Source organism: Calypte anna, chromosome Z (genome assembly GCF_003957555.1).
Source record: "Calypte anna isolate BGI_N300 chromosome Z, bCalAnn1_v1.p, whole genome shotgun sequence".
Taxonomy (NCBI): domain Eukaryota; kingdom Metazoa; phylum Chordata; class Aves; order Apodiformes; family Trochilidae; genus Calypte; species Calypte anna.
Window position 1 is genome coordinate 25204662 of NC_044274.1, and position 17744 is coordinate 25222405.

The 17744-nt window shown below is 38.4% G+C and overlaps 1 protein-coding gene across 8 annotated transcripts in view; it reads right to left on the minus strand.

Moving 5' to 3' along the window:
- Positions 1-17744, minus strand: part of RNF38 (ring finger protein 38) — a 100169-nt gene that overhangs the window by 6780 nt on the left and 75645 nt on the right. For all 8 annotated transcript variants that reach the window (XM_030467015.1, XM_030467010.1, XM_030467018.1 and 5 more), the window contains 8 exons: positions 17268-17481; positions 13149-13316; positions 9998-10165; positions 8137-8298; positions 5864-5970; positions 4239-4323; positions 2200-2321; positions 1284-1383 (listed from right to left, as the gene is read on the minus strand). In XM_030467015.1, the coding sequence (XP_030322875.1) occupies positions 1284-1383; positions 2200-2321; positions 4239-4323; positions 5864-5970; positions 8137-8298; positions 9998-10165; positions 13149-13316; positions 17268-17481 (1126 nt within the window). The remainder of the gene's footprint in view (positions 1-1283; positions 1384-2199; positions 2322-4238; positions 4324-5863; positions 5971-8136; positions 8299-9997; positions 10166-13148; positions 13317-17267; positions 17482-17744) is intronic.

Below are 17744 nucleotides of genomic sequence, written 5' to 3' on the forward strand. Positions count from 1 at the left end.
CTCTCAAGTATGTACATGGATGGATTCACATCCTGAAGAACACTGATTCTATGGAAAGTTACAGGCATTGTTGTTCTAACATTTACACTGGCCTTAGATTTCACAGAAGCCTCAGACTACCATGGGTGCTGTAACCCAAATGCAGTTTTATATCCCAGACTATTCTTGGTATCTTGGTAGCCAAACAAATGCTGCCAATATTAACTTGACTTATTCATTCTTGACATTGAGTATTTCAGTGTTTGCCTGAGATACGCAATTTCTTGCTTTTATGAAACCAGAAAAGTAAGGGGTTCTAATTTTTTTTCTGAAACAACAGACACCATCCACAATTCTCTAGGGGCTGTATCCTGTATTAACCCAGGGTCACTGCAGTTTTAAGTGTTCATCACAGCAGACTACACACAGATTAAATTATATTGGAATAAAATACATACTGACACAAAAGCTGAGGGATGGGGATCAATACCTTCTTGGCAGTAGATCTGGCTAATGAAGCTTGTAGAGATGTCTGTGTATTAATATCTACTTAATTGTATGTCCTGTTCTCCACACCTTCTGCTGCTATTTTCTCTGTCCTCTTGCTGGGTTGCCCTGACTCTAGATCCGTCATTTTCTACTCAAGTTTTCTTGGAAGGATATACCCTAAGTTTTAAAATCACAAGTTCTATTTTTATAGAATACATAAATATGCATACATATGCATACATAAATACATATATATGCATGCACATATGTGTATACATAATATATTTTATATATATTACATATATATTATATATATTATATATATATTATATAATGTACATAGTAAGATTTTTATTTGCCCCAGAACCTAACATAAATAGCAAAGGAGGGGAGGAAGGTATCAGTACTCATTTGTCCTATGCAGGATATGTAAAACAGTTAAAGCCACTAACTTCACAGAAACTCCAATTCATTTATGGTTTTATGATGTTACTTATTTTGCTTTCAATTTTTCTTTAATTTCACAGATTACTTTCATTCACAGTCACTGTGTTGTGCAAACGGAAAACAGTAAGATCTGTTAGTGAAAGTAATTATCTTCATACTCATTTTCCCTTTTTCAAAGTTTATAAAAAAAATTCCTTCATCAGTTGACAGAAAAATAACAGAAGTGGGCTGTGCTTCTACTTTACCGGCATTTCTAGCCTAGGTACTAGAAAAGTGAAACAAGGTGAAATTAAGTGAAGAGCAAGATACCCCCCAAGTTACATAAGGAGTTCTGTATAGGATAGGAATTTTTATTTCTGTTTTTTTACCTTCAGCCATTTATCGACACACTTGGCATGGAACTCGTGGTTACATGGTAAGACTCTAAGTAGCTGCCTTGACTCAAAATCACACATGCACACCACACACCTAAAAAAAGACAACAAAATTCAAGTGTATCTACTATTTAAGAACAAAAAATACATAATTCTACCATGCTAACAACTGCAGAAGGGTAGCACCTTTACCCTTTGGGTAGCTATGGTTATCTTGGAAGCTACAGATGCAGATGTGTAGTGAGACTATTTCAAGTGAGAATTGCTCTTAGTAAGGTATTTTTTCTGTACTTTCAAACCCCAAAGCAAATGCTCTTGCTCACAAGAGTTCACAAACCCACCCAATAGAACAGATGTTTCATCAAAACTGAAAAATGGTTGAACAAATGATCTACAAAGTTCACTCTCTGGTGATACTACTAAGTCACACTGAAGGTCACTGGAAACTGTAAAAATTCTTACACTGAAGTTCAAACATCAGGCAGCCAGCACTTGGTACTATTTCACTTATAAGAAGATGCATTCTTAAACCACTGACTAAGCTCTACCAGAAGCACCTGAAACGTCAACACTTGAAGCTATTTTAGCACAGGATAAATTCCAAGTTGACAGTATCACTTCAGTGTCTAGTATGCTCAACGTACTAGGACACCCTTTTCTCATTTTTACTTTTTAAATGCTGAGGAATTAAATTTGATCATAGCTAAAAGATGTGAGACTGGAAAGAGGTTTCCAAGTAAGGATAAGTAATACTTGATCTGTACAGCAATCCAAAAAAAAAGAAGAAAATTAAACTGTTTACTGACATGACTGCTTTTAAAGCCCCTCTGGCCTAGCTGAGACTGCAAGTTAAAAGAATAAAATACAGCCACCTAAATTACAGACCTCTGAAAGAGACCAATGTACTTACAATGTCTGCTCTGACTGATGGTTGTTTGGATTGAACCTGTAGGATGGAAGCTGTTCAATGTCTGCCTTTGTCAATCCCCGTGGCTTGGCTTCTCCCAGACGTTCTGCCAAATTCAGCAGTGCCTGCAAAATATGGACATTGGACATTTAAAAATTCAACGCTCAAACAGGCTCTGGTTTCACTGGAGGCAGGGCAGCCATTACTTACTACCTTACAACCTTACTACCCAAGCTGGTTGCACAAAAGCCTTTCATCAAGAAGTATTTAGAATCTTAGCTCTTCCCCACAACACAAGACCCATGGGAAGTCTTTGAGAATTCAACCCCCTTTCCAGTTATGTAAGAGACTTCATGATCTCAGAGCCTTGAGACCCAACCTCTAATTTGTCCTGTGGCTGCGTGCACAGTTTGGTATTTTGTTTCTGAAGGATTACTTCACTCTGCTAAAAAATTAATAATGATGGTAACCAGAAAACATCATCAACAGATTTGCTTCCTAAGAATATGTGAGTCTGATCTTGTAAGAGGAACCAATAATTTTTGGGAGATGACTTAGTGGTTACGGTGGTGTAGGACTGGTAGTTGGACTTGATCTTGAAGGTACTTTCCAACCATGATGATTCCAATGATTCTATTTGAAGGAACAGGTTCTGATTGCCACTCTACGTCTTGGGCTAGCTAGATTGAAATATGGAGACTTTATCCTGATTTTGGAAAACAAGTACATGCCATAAAACCTTAAGGACCTCTTTTGCCAAATTTATGTTCATTTTGTGTAAGCCAAGCATTGCAACTAAAAGCCTCTCATTGTGTGGGAAAACAGTCTGCGGAGGCTTAAGGATTCCATGTGCACATCAATATGAATGTATGAAATCGTTTATTAACAACTTGCACTCACTTTATATAGAGAAGCCTTGTTTACACCATCTTATCATGCAGGTGGCTTTGTATTCCAATTACACATACCATTCTCATGGCTGTTGCCAATTAAATTATCTCTTTCCCATTAGCTCATTTTCAGAAAGCCTCTAACTAGGCCTCAATAACCATTAACCCAATGTGGCCTAAACTGAAGTAAGTCAGGATTGCTCACAACCTCTATATTTCTGAACTGTTTCCCCAACATCATTGCAACTAAAATCCTCTCTGTCATGAATGCAATTTGCACTCCCTCACAAGGGATGTGGAAAAAGTATCACTGTATGTGCAAGGAGGAATCAAGGCACAGAAGGGTTAAAAGACTCAGTAAAAGCTGCAAATGGTACCGATTACAGATTTCTAGTACTGCCAAACCCAGGGTCCAAATTCTTACAAATAAGACCATGCTTCTTGTGAACTAGTGCAGAAGTTATTACAGAAGTGTTCATTGTTAAACTAAAAATGTTGAACTACACAGAGTTCTTAAGGGGGGCACAGGCAAAGAGATGTAAAAGTAAGGGCTGATGATGACCATTTGAAGAAAAATCAAACAGAATCCCATAGCCTCAGAACCAGTAAAGACACAACAGCTGGGACTGCCCCATAATTATCTAGGATATAGAAGAAGGTTCTACATCTACAGATGTGAGTTACTGTACCCTCCTAAGGGCCAAGAAGCAAACGCAGAAAGGCAGTCAGGCAGTTTTATAAACACTACATTTAGATTATGACTCCATTATTACTATTCTGTATTAACGCTATTCCGCAAAGTTATGTACATGAAACCAGTAACTTACCCCTTTCTTTTGAAAGTGCTTCCCTTCTGTTTGATATTTAAAATACATTAAAATTCAAAAGGAACAGAGTAGCATATAGGACATAAAAGCTGAACAATCTAATGATTACCAGCCTGGGCATGTCAATTCTGGGAAAGAGCAATAGACAAAATTTGAAGCTAAGCACTTCTAATATCAACAAAAAATCTGAAAGAATACTTTCTGGATTCTGTCTTAACAGTCAATACATTTATTTGAAAGACAGAAACAGGATTAAATGTTAAATATAATGAAATATTATATATTGTTTGAGCTAATAAAATGAAGTTGTAGTCTGCACACCAACCTCATAGTTTTCTACCTCTCCATCTTCCACATCCAACTCAAAGCTGAAAGCTGGTCCAACTGCAGGAGGCACTGGGAACATTGATCTACCATGAGAGCAAACAATCAACAGGTTCAGCATCTTGATGAAGGAAGGCACAAAAACATCTGACAGAGGTATAAAGTATATTATTAATCCCTTTCAAATAAACAAGTTCTCAGAATTGGTAAAAATGTTAATTTTTAAGTCAAGAATAGACATATGAAGTGAAAGAGTCAAATGAAAAAGCTAATTCTGCCACTTTTTGACCCTCAGAGTGCTGTCTTTTTAACTCCATGCATGTCTCAACTGATACTTCCAACCAGACTCAGTGTTATTACAAAAAATAATCTCTTATTTACAACAGATTATGGAGAGACAAACTGAAAATTAATTTAAATTCTGGTTTTAAAGATGTTTCACATCTCTAAGTGGACAAATGGCAACAAAGATAAGGAATCCTAAGTTCATTTAACTCTGCAATACAATAGCCTTGAAACTTTTGTAAGCCTAAAACCCACAATAAAGATAAACAGGTTATGCTACTGAACCAACTTCCATACTGGAGGCAAACACAAACTCATTCTCCCACATGCTCTGATGCTGCTCCAAGCAGAATCTCTTCAGATAGAGAGGTGAGAGAGAGATGTTTTTCTCATTTTATATTCAACAACTTTTATCCCCCAAGATAGTCCTATACGACTTGCAGACATAGAAATCACAGGACTAAAATACACTAAAATCCCACTGAAGTCAGGAATTACTGTGCTACATCATGTCCTCAGTGGACAGGAAAGAATCTGTGACATGACTCTTACACTGTGAAGATGTGAAGCTGGTTAAGTTCACTGGATCAGATTCTGGTGCCATTTTGATTCCACAACTGAAACTGCACATAAACTACAGATCCACTGCCAAGGTTTGAGTATTAACTTGTCACTGTCAATTTGCCACCAGACAATAAACTTTGCTTTCTAAACATTTCATACTTACTTCCAAAACAGAACAGTGGAAAGCAATAAATCTCATGTCATATACCCAAACTCAGCCACAGATGGTCTACCATAGCACCCCACAGATAACTGCCCTACATATTTTCCAGAAACAGCTGTCCAGAGGCAGAACACAAATTCAACAGTGGTAACACACTAGCAATTCAGTGAATGAAGAGTAACACATCACTGAAAGTTCCCACCTTTGTGTTTCAGAATTAAGAACCAAATCTAATTAATATATTCTGTAAGTGAAGAATCTTAGAACTTTATCCTGCAACAAAACTATGCCTCTGTAAGAATACCCAAGAAGGAAATTTTAAAATTCGCTGAAGACTATAGGAAGAGTTCAGAAATAAGAGGATACTGTACCTCAAAAAAACCTATAGAACTATATTGGAGAAAATGGCTCAATTATATTTTTCCTTGCTCAAGGGTGTTATGTTATTCAAAATAAGCTGAAAAATGTATACAGAAATGGAAGTTTTCCTCCACTCTGGGAAGGCTGAACACTGTTTGTTCACTAGTAGAGTCCAACTATAAAAAGTGCAGAGACTTGCTGAAAGTCACGTGACTTTTAATAGCCTATTGGAAGCAAATGTACTTTGAACTTACAGCACATAAGGTAAAAGGCTGGGATGGTAAGGGTGTGGTGGCATTGGCTGCTGTGATCGGTATCTGCTGCGCCCTGTGAGTCTTCGAGACATAAAAGGTGGGTAAGGCTGCAAGAAAGAAGAAAATAAGCTTCAACTGCAACTTGTGGGACTGGAACCTGTGTCCAGTTCTGGGCTCCCCAGCACAAGAAAGACATGGACAAACTGGAGAGAGTCCAACAAAGGGCCACTAAGATGGGTCTGGGGCATGTCACACATGAGGAAAGGCTGAGTGAGCTGGGACCGTTCAGCATGGAGAAAAGAAGGATCAGGGGGATCTTATCAATGTATACAAATACCTGCAGGGAGGGTGCAGAGAAGACGGAGCCAGGCTCTTTTCAGTGGTGCCCAGTGACAGGACAAAAGGCAGTGGGCACAAACTGAAACACAGGAGGCTCCGTCTGAACATCTGGAAACACTTCTTTACCATGAGGGTGATTGAGCACCTTTCCTTACCTCCTAAGATGAGGACATCCATGGTAAAAAAATTCCACTTAAACCCTAACTATATTTTTCAGGAAAAATCAGAAGTGCTAAAATTTTTTTAGTAATTTTTAAAACTCAAATTCATGTACCACTATTGAATTCATATTTGAAGGGCAAGACTTTCCAGAAACAAAAAACACTGAAAGCTGTCACTAACACGTTTTCCTTCTTTCATATTTGAAGTTAAATAAAGTGAAGAAGACCAATACCACCAATTACTAACTTAAATGCCCTAATTTTACAATGGAAACATTGTTAAGAGGAAATCATGCACATATGTAAAATTTACATTCAAATATAAACATAAAACAAAAGAGCCAGGGTCTTTTTCTTGAAAGTGAACTCTCCAACTAGATTTACTACCGAATTCTGCAATACAGAAATATAATCAGCAACTCTGTGTTTACTAAATGAATGAGAATCAGAAATGCAGCCATTCCATCATAATATTAATAAAATTGTATATACATTTTGGATTGCTTTTTGAAAGACTTGTGAAAAACCTCTATTTTACTCCTCAATGATATACAATCCAGAACTGAAGTATCAGAGGGGACAAATGCTATATAATATAAAAAAATATGGTGGTTTTTTTCCTTATCTACTATTAAAAACTGAACTTGGAAATTAAGAAAGCCTAACTCCAACCACAATGTTTGTGATTAGACTAACACATCTAAGAAACACACTGAATAGAATACAAGCAGTTTACAGAAGATTTTAGTTGTCTTTTTCTCCAGAGTGACACATATGAAAGAAAAAAAAAATTAAAAATCTGTACATCTTTAGTTCAACAGGGAGCTGAGTATTTTTTTTCAAATGGTAGAGACATACTCGAATCTTTATAAAAACTTCAGCAAGCATTTAACTACTTCATATGACTTCAAGGAGACTAACTGGAAATTATCTGAATATCCTGTAGTCACAGGGCCTAACCTTCCATTCTCATTTGAAATTTTAAATAGCAGTATGCCTCTAAAACCTGATGCACAGGTCTAATCCTAAAAATATTTGAAGCCTGCACTTAACTTCTAGTTATTTCTTCAAGCATTACACAGGTTTTTCTGCAAAAAGCCAAAATCAAGCAAAAACAACAAGAAAATCGTCTCAGGACTAATGTAATGGCAGACTGAAGCTCCCTACAAAGATCATAGGAGGTTAGCACTGATACTGAACATGCCACAGAAGCACAAAATTCAGCACAGACTTTATCCTACACTGGGTTTGATTTTTTTTTTTTTTTGGTGCTGCTGCAGTTGAACTGCCTGTAGGTGCCCAGAAAGATGGCTTAAAGCAATCTTGGCTATCTTAATAACATAGGACAACCTAAATTATGCAAGTACTCAATACAACTGCTTGCCTGAGAAACTGCAAACTACTTTCAAAACATTCTAGCTTTCCTGACTTGGGGAAACTCAACATAGGAGAAGAATCAGTTAAAAGTAACAGCAGATTTGCTAAACTGTAGTGAATTGTTTCTACAGCTGAAGTCCTGGACCTTATGGAAACATGGAATGTTTTCTCTGTAACTGCTGTGACTCTCTGTGGATAACATTATCAGAAATAATTTGTTGCTATCATTATGTCAGCCTTACATTGATTAAAACAAGATTAAAGAACATGGTACGCAGCTATGGCTAATAATGGCATATAAATGCAAGATAGACTACTTTTCAACAAAATGTATTATGAAGATCAAGAATGTTAATGCAGCATGAATGAGGAAGTAGCACTGAAAACAATACTTACTACACCAAATGATACCTCCTGATGTAAAGGATCATGGGTTAAGAACTGAAGAGGAGCTGAGGGAGGCAATGTTGGTGGATGGGCTGAAGGAGAGTATGTAAAACCTCCTACAGGAAGATGTTCTCCAAGTAGTTCTACTTCATTTTCTATCCTTTGAAGTGGCTAAAATAAAAAAAGAGATAGGCTTTGTTGCAATAATAGAGATGAAATTTTTTCCCAGTAGAGAACTGCAATCCCAGATGTATATTCTGAGTGGCTGTGGTCAACCTTATAAGGCTAAAAAAATACTAATTACAGGTATAACTGTATTCAGTGTCACATAGTAACTCTGTGAATAATACATCTGCCACTAACACTACCAAAGAGCAAAGACAACACTACACATTTGATAATGAATTCATCTTTTCCAGCTAGCCATGCTTATAGACCAGTTATTTATGTAAGCTAACAAGTACAGCAGTGGCTGTCATTTTCTGTGTCAGGGCAAATATATGCTGTCCTTCTTGCCAGGTTGTACAACTATGCGAGAGAAAAAAATAAACAGCAGCAGACAAGAACTGAAATTGTGCCATAAAATCTGAAAACTGGAGAGGAAACTGTTACAGGACGCAAGCAGTCCTCTAACACAGTCAAGGTTTCAGAAGCAGGAGATGGCAGATCACTACTGTAATCTAGTGAACTCTAGTACACAAGTTAGGGCTAAAAGCACTCAAGAAATAACGAGGGGTTGTCATTATTTCATCCATTTACTTTTCTGTTCCTGACACTGAATTCCACCGTTTCAAGAAATTCAGCTAAGAAAGCCACCTTGTGAAATCAAAACATTATTCTGTTTTCCTGTTATGCAGAGCAAACTTTAAATAACAGGTATTTTTAGAACACTAAGATAAAAGCTTTTCCCCAGAGCTGAAAGTCGATAGGCAAGCCAAGCCAATAACCTAAGAAGAAAACCAAGGGTGAAATCTGAGCCCAATAATTTTCTAATAGAAGAGTTATAAAGATTAGCACTGAAAACCATGTTTTTCTAGATGTTCTCCCATCATTGTAAAAAAGTGACTAAAACCCTATCCACATGAGAGATGGCACGGAGAAGTCTCAGGAGTGTTTATAAGTAACAGTGAAGATGTTTTCTATTTCTGTATTAGTGAAATACTGGTCAAAGCTACAAACTACTAGTCAAAGCTACAAATAAATGGAAGCAAGCATATAGATAACTCCACAGTAATAGCTGCAGAACAGAACTGAAAATATAATTTCCCCAAATCCAAAGCAGGGTAACATTTTCCCATGTTTGCATAGTCCTTATCACTAAGCCAAGCCTGTTTAAGCAAAGGGCATCAATAACTTTCACAAATGGAGGGAGGTGGGTGAAATATGAGTAGGTTTGAATATATATATATATATATATGAATGATCTAAGGCCATTATGTTCTGGAAAAAGCACTGGTCCTTTTAAAATCAACTGAGAAGTAATACAAAACAAGCATGTAATGAAACTAATGTTCTGCACTTCTCTTTCTGCTAGGCTTTTCTCTAAGACCACTACTGCACTACACATCCTCCTCAGGATTCTCTTTTACTTCCTGGGAAAGAAATACTTGAAGTAATAATACACATCTTTAGGACAGAGCAAAGGCCTGTGGAGAAACAGCACTGACAACAGCTGATGAAATCTGAAGAGAAACACAGTGAACCTTAAAATTATTTTTTTATCTTCACATTAAGTGATTACAGGCTTGTTTAGGAAGCGTAAGAGCAAAAATCTTTCACTCTGAAAAAAATCTTTCTGTTTCAGCAATCAAGCCATCTGTTTGCCCATCTAGCCCCAACAAATCTACTGAGAATAAGAAGCATTACTTACCGACCGTGACTGCTGTGCTTGGAAAGGAACAAATTGTCCTGGAGGAGGCAAGTGAGGAGGGTGGTGTGGAGAGATAGGAGGATGCAAAAGGAATGGGTCACTAGAAATGAGGGGTGGAAATGCTGCATATGGTACAGGTAGATGCTGGACTGAGCACGCTTGAAGCATCTGAAATAAAATGAAAACAATGTATTTTTGTCTTTAGTGCAAACATTCCCTTCAGTGCATTCCATATTTACTATGGAAAGACAGCATTAAAATAAAGCAGTCCTTTTGCCTCCCTGGAAAAGCCTCCATAGGACACATACATAGTAACTCATTGAAATACACAGGTGATGAGCACAGAAAAGGCTTTGCAAGTACCACAGTGCATCTCTTAGGTGCAAAGTATCTCTCTCTTCTCAAAAGGTCAGCAGGAGTTAGTATTTTCAGCATTCCAGGATTAGATAGACTCTTAAGTGAAGATAAGATATATTTACATTACTTAATTCTACTTTCCCCAGATACTACCCTCAAAGCAGCATGCCAAAGCAGTGCCCTTGCAACCATTTTGAGCTCTAGGTGGAGCAGAGAGTCTCCCAGCTGTCAGGCTGTGCTGTAAAACTTCCATTCCCTTTTATATTAAAAATAATTCATAAGCACTGTTCAGTACTGTACTTTGTGGGGAGTCTCATGCTCTGAAGGCAGGTCCCTAAGTCAGGGATACTGTGGGAAACAGCCCTTTTAATCTCCTCTTATAAACTATCTTGGGCACTGAAGTCTGAACAAAAAAGTGATGAAGGCAACTGCAGGGGAGGTGGAATGTGTCTTGTGGAAGTGTTCAATTTACTTCCAACTCTAGATATGGAGAAGCCAGAAAAGCTTCCTTCTCTTCTTGCTGTTTCACCCATCATGAGAATGTCAGGTATTTCTGTTACATTTCTGACAATTAAAAGAGCAGTTAATAAGATAGTTGTTATCAAATCTTACAAAAAAAGGAGGATCAGTCCTGATATCTCACCTTTTTTGTTCTTTTCAGTTGTGTCACACAACATTGTGCATACTGATTACAGTGGCATAAAATGGTAAAGGAGATCTAGTCTAAAACAAGGCTACAGTAGTGAAGGTGGAACTAACTCACTTATTGTGATAATGACCAAACACGAATCTTTACAGGCACTTTTTTTTAAAAGCTAACTATTCTCCACCCTCAGCTCTACAACATTTCTACAAAAAATAAATACAACAGTCAAGTGTTTCCATTTTTAAAATAATTTTTGAGTTGTATTCTACTAGACAACTGTTCCCTGAAATTGTTGAAAATAAATTTGAAGGCAGCACATCACATTTAGGTAGAACAGGATTTCTTTGCTTTAAAGAGAGAAAACTAGGTGAAGACTTTACCACTGTCTTCAGCTACTCCATGAAAGTGGAGAGGCAGAACCTGAATGTCACTCAAAGAGGAGAAGTAAAAGAAAGACAAACAGGACCAAGCTGTCAGCAAAGAAAACTGAGATAAGCACAAGAAATCCTTCACCACGAGAACAGTCAAACACTGGAGTGCAAGAGGGGTTGTGAAATCTCCATCTGCGGAAACTGGTACTGATCTTAGCAAGTGGCCACCAGATGACTTCCAGAGCTGCCTCCTTTCTTACATTATTCGTCAATTTTGTGACAGAACAAAAGAAAGCATTAAGTCTGACTGCTGATGCTAAATTAACTCAAACTTGATTCTTTATATTCATTTATACTACATCCATTCTCTCAAGACACTTGATTAACTGCTGTACACTCAGTCCAAAGAGCCTGCTTAGAGCTTTACTCCTGTATATATTGAAAGGACAAGTGACTTGTTGAATTATATAACATTTTATGAATTGCACAACCAATATATCTGTTCAAAGCAGGGGTTAAGATTACTAATATCTGTTTGGATCTCCCTAAGTCCCAATACAGTTTCAGCTTTTTCTCTGTTGTTGTTTCTTAGGATATGTTGCTTTCTTGTCTTGCTGAATTAACTGTGGAAATATTGTTGCAATCTCTGGATACTCAGTCTGTGATTGCTTTGCTCCACTAACATCACGATTAAACAGAAGGAAAAAGTCGGAGATACATGCTGACTCATGTAACAGATTTCCGCCAGTCTGAAAGGTAAGGGGAAACACTGCCCGCAGATATTCCAGACATGCCAGCAGTATGCTGCAGACCTTGTCTTCCATGCAAATAAATGGCACCTGGACAAGATGAATGTAGATTACTGTTACTCTTCAATGAGCAGCCTAAAGAAATAGCTTTTGTTTCTGTGTCATAGGCTTGTTCATTTCCTCAGGCCACAGAATTACATTATACAATGCTGGCAAATGCACAGCACTGTGCATATAGTTTCAATTACATTACAGATTTACACTAGAAAAAGGAGTGGGGGGAAGAAAAGTTGCAAGTCTTCCATCAGGTTCTGCAATCTTCATCCATACCACTGAAACTTCTTGTGGTATGCTTCTTTAGCTCAGGTGCCTGCTAGCTCTTAATGATCAATTTCCGCAGAATTGTGGAATAATATGACCTCAAAAATAGTATCTCCAAGCCAATGCACAAGAATGTCTGAGAAAACAGAATTCTTTCAGTTTTAAAGCTGTCGAATTAGACAGTGAAGGCACTTTATTGACAGGAACAAAGAGACATTAATAAAGCATATTTTGATTCCTTGTACAAGTGCCTTTTGAGATAGAAAAGCACTTCTCAGCTCTTGGTGATCTGTCAGGATAGTATTATTTCTCAGAATAAAACCAGCTTTGGAATATCAGGCCTTTTTGCATATAAGTAGGCCCTGAACAAGGTCTCCATTAAATAAGTTTTGGTTGGTTTGGTTTTGTTTTTTGTTCCCTTCTATGTGAGTTACCTAAGAAATGCCTTAGGTATCTTCTTCTTACTATCTGATGTAAGCATAAAAGCTGCTGAAAAAAAAAAAAAATCAGTTCACAAACTAGCACTTAACTGGAGTTAAAAGACACCAGGACTCTAAACAGTCATACTCCATAACTAGGTTTAAGGCCTACACTGCTGTGCCACTGCAGTCTAGAAGATAGGAAAAAAATTAAAGCCACACAGACATTAAAGCTTCAAGGTGCAAAGCCTAAGATTGAGATTGGTGTAATTGCAGATATCCACTTACTGGGGGAGGCACACTGCAAACTGGAAGGTGTTGTCCGCTGAAAACCACTGAGCAGCCTGGGACCTGCTGTGTGCTGCAGGCTGGGATGTGCTGGCCGGTGCAAAGTGGTATCCCATGTGGAGCCACTGTTGTCACTGTGTATGAGACAGGAACTGTGCCCTGATGGAGCTGCATCAAAAGGAAAAAAAAGATTATTAACTTACTGCAAATTCTTAACAGTGTTGTACAGCACGAAGGTAAGTTAACTGATTTTTATTTACATATCAGAAAAAACTCACTATGAAGCTCTAAAAGGAGACACATGCTTGCAACTTTTGTTCATTGAAATATTCAATCTTTTTCTCAAGGGAATATTATTTATTGCTCAGCAGTTTCTGGGCAAAGCCAATAGTGATCTGACAGCTTAAAATATTAAAAATTTAAAGACACCTCAGAGTCACTCAGAAGCATCTCAGATCGCTCTGTTGCCTTGACCCCCTCATACTAAGGTTAATTGTTATAAAATAAGAAGGCACTAGTGCCCATAAAGAAACTAATCTATAAATACTAGAGAACCTTCTCAGCTCTGAATTCAATAATCACTTTTTGTAGATTTCTACCTCTAAAGAACAAGAAGTGTCCAGAATTTCTTCTTCCAAAACTAGCTTTCATTTGATTCACTCTCAGACTAACACTCTGGCTAGGTCTCCTAACTTTAATGTACCAGAACAGCTAAATGGAAAGCTGAAAATAAGAAGTATACAAGAGCATGAGAGCCAGCAGACCTAAAGTATCCACATTTATATTAAGAAACAGACCCACATAACCCAGTTTTCTAGCTAGTGATATCCCCTGCAATTTAGTCTTTGAACCCAGATCAAAAGGTACTCTGGACCTAAAAACCACTTAGTTTTTTTTTTTGGTTGGTGTCGTTTTAAAAACTAAATAAGAAATCTCTGATGCTCTAATAAAATTCAAAAGGCTCAAATGGCAGGGAAGACGGATTATTATTTACCTGCTACAGGTGACCCTGCTCTAGCAAGGGGGTTGGACTAGATGATCTTTTCGAGGTCCCTTACAACCCCTAACCTTCTGTGATTCTGTGATTATTTAAAAGCACTTATTGCAATAAAGCTTCCTCTTCCTTCATGATCTGCTATAGTGAAGTGGATAATAAACTTGTTAAAGGAAAGAAGTCAGAGAGTTGTGGTCAATGGGGCAGAGTTGAGTTGGAGGCCTGTATCAAGTGGAGTCCCTCACGGGTCAATACTGGGACCAGTACTGCTCAACATATTCAGCAATGACCTGGACAAGGGAACAAAGTGCACTGTCTGCCAGTTTGCTGTTGCGACAAGTTGGGAAGGTGTGGCTGACACCCCAGAAAGCTGTGCTGCCATTCAGAGGGACCTGGACAGGCTGGAGAGTTGGGCAGGGAGAAATCGAGTGTATTACAAGAGGAGGAAGTGTAAAGTCTTATATCTGTGAAAGAACCACCCCATGTATAGGCTGAGGACAACCTATAGGTTGGGAACTGACCTATCAGAGAGCAGGACAGAGGAAAGGGACCTGGGGGTGCTGGTGGATGCAAGGATGACCATGAGCCAGCAATGTGCTCTTGTGGCCAAGAAGGCCAGTGGCATCCTGGGGTACATTAGAAGGGGGGTAGTTAGTAGGATGAGAGAGGTTCTCCTCCCCCTCTACTCTGCAGACCTGGTGAGGCCACATCTTGAATACTGTGTCCAGTTCTGGGCCCCCCAGTTCAAGAAGGGCAGGGAGCTGCTTGAAGGAGTCCAGCACAGGGCCACAAAGATGAGTAAGGGAGTGGAACATCTCCCTTCTGAGAGAGATAGGACTCTAGCTTGGTGGAGACTGAGGGGTGAACTCATTAATGTTTATAAATATGTGAAGAGCAAGCACCAGGAAGATGGAGCCTGGTTCTTCTCAACAATGTCCAATGATAAGACCAGGGTAATGGGTGCAAGTAGGATCACAGGAGGTTCCACATGAATATAAGAAAAAGCTTTTTTACTGTGAGAATGACAGAACACTGAAACAGGCTGCCCAGTGAGGGGGTTGTGGAATCTCATTCTCTGGAGACATCTAAAACCCACCTGGACACATTCCTGTGTGACCTAATTTAGGTGATTCTACCCTAGCAGGAGGATTGGACTTGATTTCTCAGGGTCCCTTCCAACCCCTAACACTCTGTGATTTCGCTTGGTTAAAACAAGCAAGAGGAGCTCATTAGGAAGGTTTAATGAATGAGTCAAGACTGCTAACCTACTGAATTGGTAGTGTAAAGTCAGACACAGTCACTGACGCATGAAACATCACCATGGAAGATCTCAGTGAGCGTGGAAATACTGACATCTGGTCATAGATGATGCTTGGAAGGTGTAGGTGTGGGATTAAACAACTGCTTATCCAGTTCTGTCATGATGTCATCTTGCAACTCAAAGAGAACGATTCAAATTTTACAGATGCTGCAGCAGTAAAGTTGCTCATCCAAAGGTAAGACAATGAGATGGATAGTATGGATAGAATGGAAAGCTTCCATCCTTGCACTTGGTCCCAAAAGCAACAACTTCCTTACTGAGTAATGTTAAGCATGCACAATATCACACTCGTGTGACACGTAGCTGCACTGAATCCAAACCAGTTGTCAAGCACAGATGTTAGAGTTGCATTCTGTCCATGTGCAGAGTGGGAAGTGGACATCCATATAACCAGTTCTATTTGCCAGTTCATGATTACAGAGCAACTACTGCACTTGTACTGCAACTTGCTGATTTAACAGCAACAAAGCTAACCTCCTGATGTAAACACTTTGAAAATATAAAATATGTCTCTTTAATCAATTTTCTTTTTTCTTTCTCTCTGCTCTTTTGCAACATGCTGTCAATTAACATATCTTTACCTCACCATATGCCTGACAGCCACCTAAAAGATAAGAATACTTATCTGGTCGCCTTGTGGTGCATGGTGGAGACAAAGACAATGAAAGCAGCAGGACACCAAAAAGACTAACAGATAAGGATGACTCATCTCCGGGAAGTCTGTGTGTATCAGGACTTATGCAAAAAAGAGACCCCTCTTTTTTGCTGTATAAGAAACCCCAGGAGAAAAGGAGAAGAGGCAGCTTTTCCTCTAGACCCCCTTCTCTCGGCACTTCGGTTTCCAGCTACGGGGCAGACACAGCGGAGGATCAGACAAGCGGAGAACACAGATCAGCGGGAGTGGCTCCAGTCAGAGGCTAAAGCCAGCACACGGTGATAACATCTTAATTACCCCCTCGTCTCTTTTCTTTTCTTAACGACTCTTCTCTCCAAAGTAGCTAATTGTGTAATTCTCTCCTCTTAACGGTGGTATTATTGTTTCCTTTTTTCCTAAAATAAATCCTTGTAACTTGTTTAAATCATAAAGCTTGTTATTTTTGTAAATTCATGCCTCATCTATAAGTAGTGGCTGAATTTTTCTCACAATCAAAACATAAAATAATAACTCGGATCGTACCACCTCCATAGGCCAACTTCTTTCGTAAGTCCTCAGTTTCAGAATTCTGTGCTAAATGCTGTCATAAAGAGGAATTATTTACTTTTTGGACCAACCCCATATCTCATTTTTCATATCATCTAAGGACAAGTTGATTAGACTTGGATGGCTAATTTGGCTATGCAACAGTACTGTTACATTGTTCTGCTTTCACATAGCCAACTAAATATACACATTGTGAATTCTACTTCTAAATTAATGTACTTCTAAATTTAAAGACTCCTAATCTAAAGAGGGGTACTTCACATGAATTCTTAATTGTCATAGCGCACCTTTATCACCTTAACTCAGATGCAAAAAAACAGCAATTCAAAGGTTTGAGGCAGAGACCAAAAGAACTATGCCAATACATTTTTAAATTGTCTGAACTTTGGCTTTGTTTTTTCACTCCCTACTGCAGTGCTCCATGCACCAATAATATTCAACAGGAAAAATGCTCTCTAAACAGGCAAATAGAATTCAGTGTTACATGACTTTCACTGCTAACTAATTTTGTAAGGAGAGACATAGTAAAGATTTGGGGAAAAAAAAAGAAACAAAACAAACCACATCTTCAACATCCTGGCGTTTGCACTCTAAACCTCCTACCTGATCATGAATGTCAACCACCACTGCATTCTGCTGTGGTGGGTGAGCAGCTGGGTGCAATATACGAGGAGACACATTTGGTGGGTGAAAGGCTCGGGGCTCTTCTATTGCTTGCTGCTGTCCATAGGAGAGATGGTGATAGTTTTCATCCTGGCTAACGGAACTGTGTCTGGACAAACGATCCCTCCTTGTTCTCTGACGTCGAACAGGAGGACTGAAAATGCAGAAGGAAAAAAAAAAAAAGAGATTAAGTAAATGACACAAAGCTTTCTTAATAAATCTCCAAGAAAATTAAGTGTAACGAAATTTATAAACCTGGAAAAAATATGAAAATGTTTTTATTAGATTGGAATATAATTTCTTACTAACAAAAATGCAAAAAACCTTAAGAGATTACACTTTTTTCAGCATAGAACTGCTTAATAGAGAACAGCTTCATGCTGTTAAAGGAACAAGAACTCTTACACAAACTTTAAC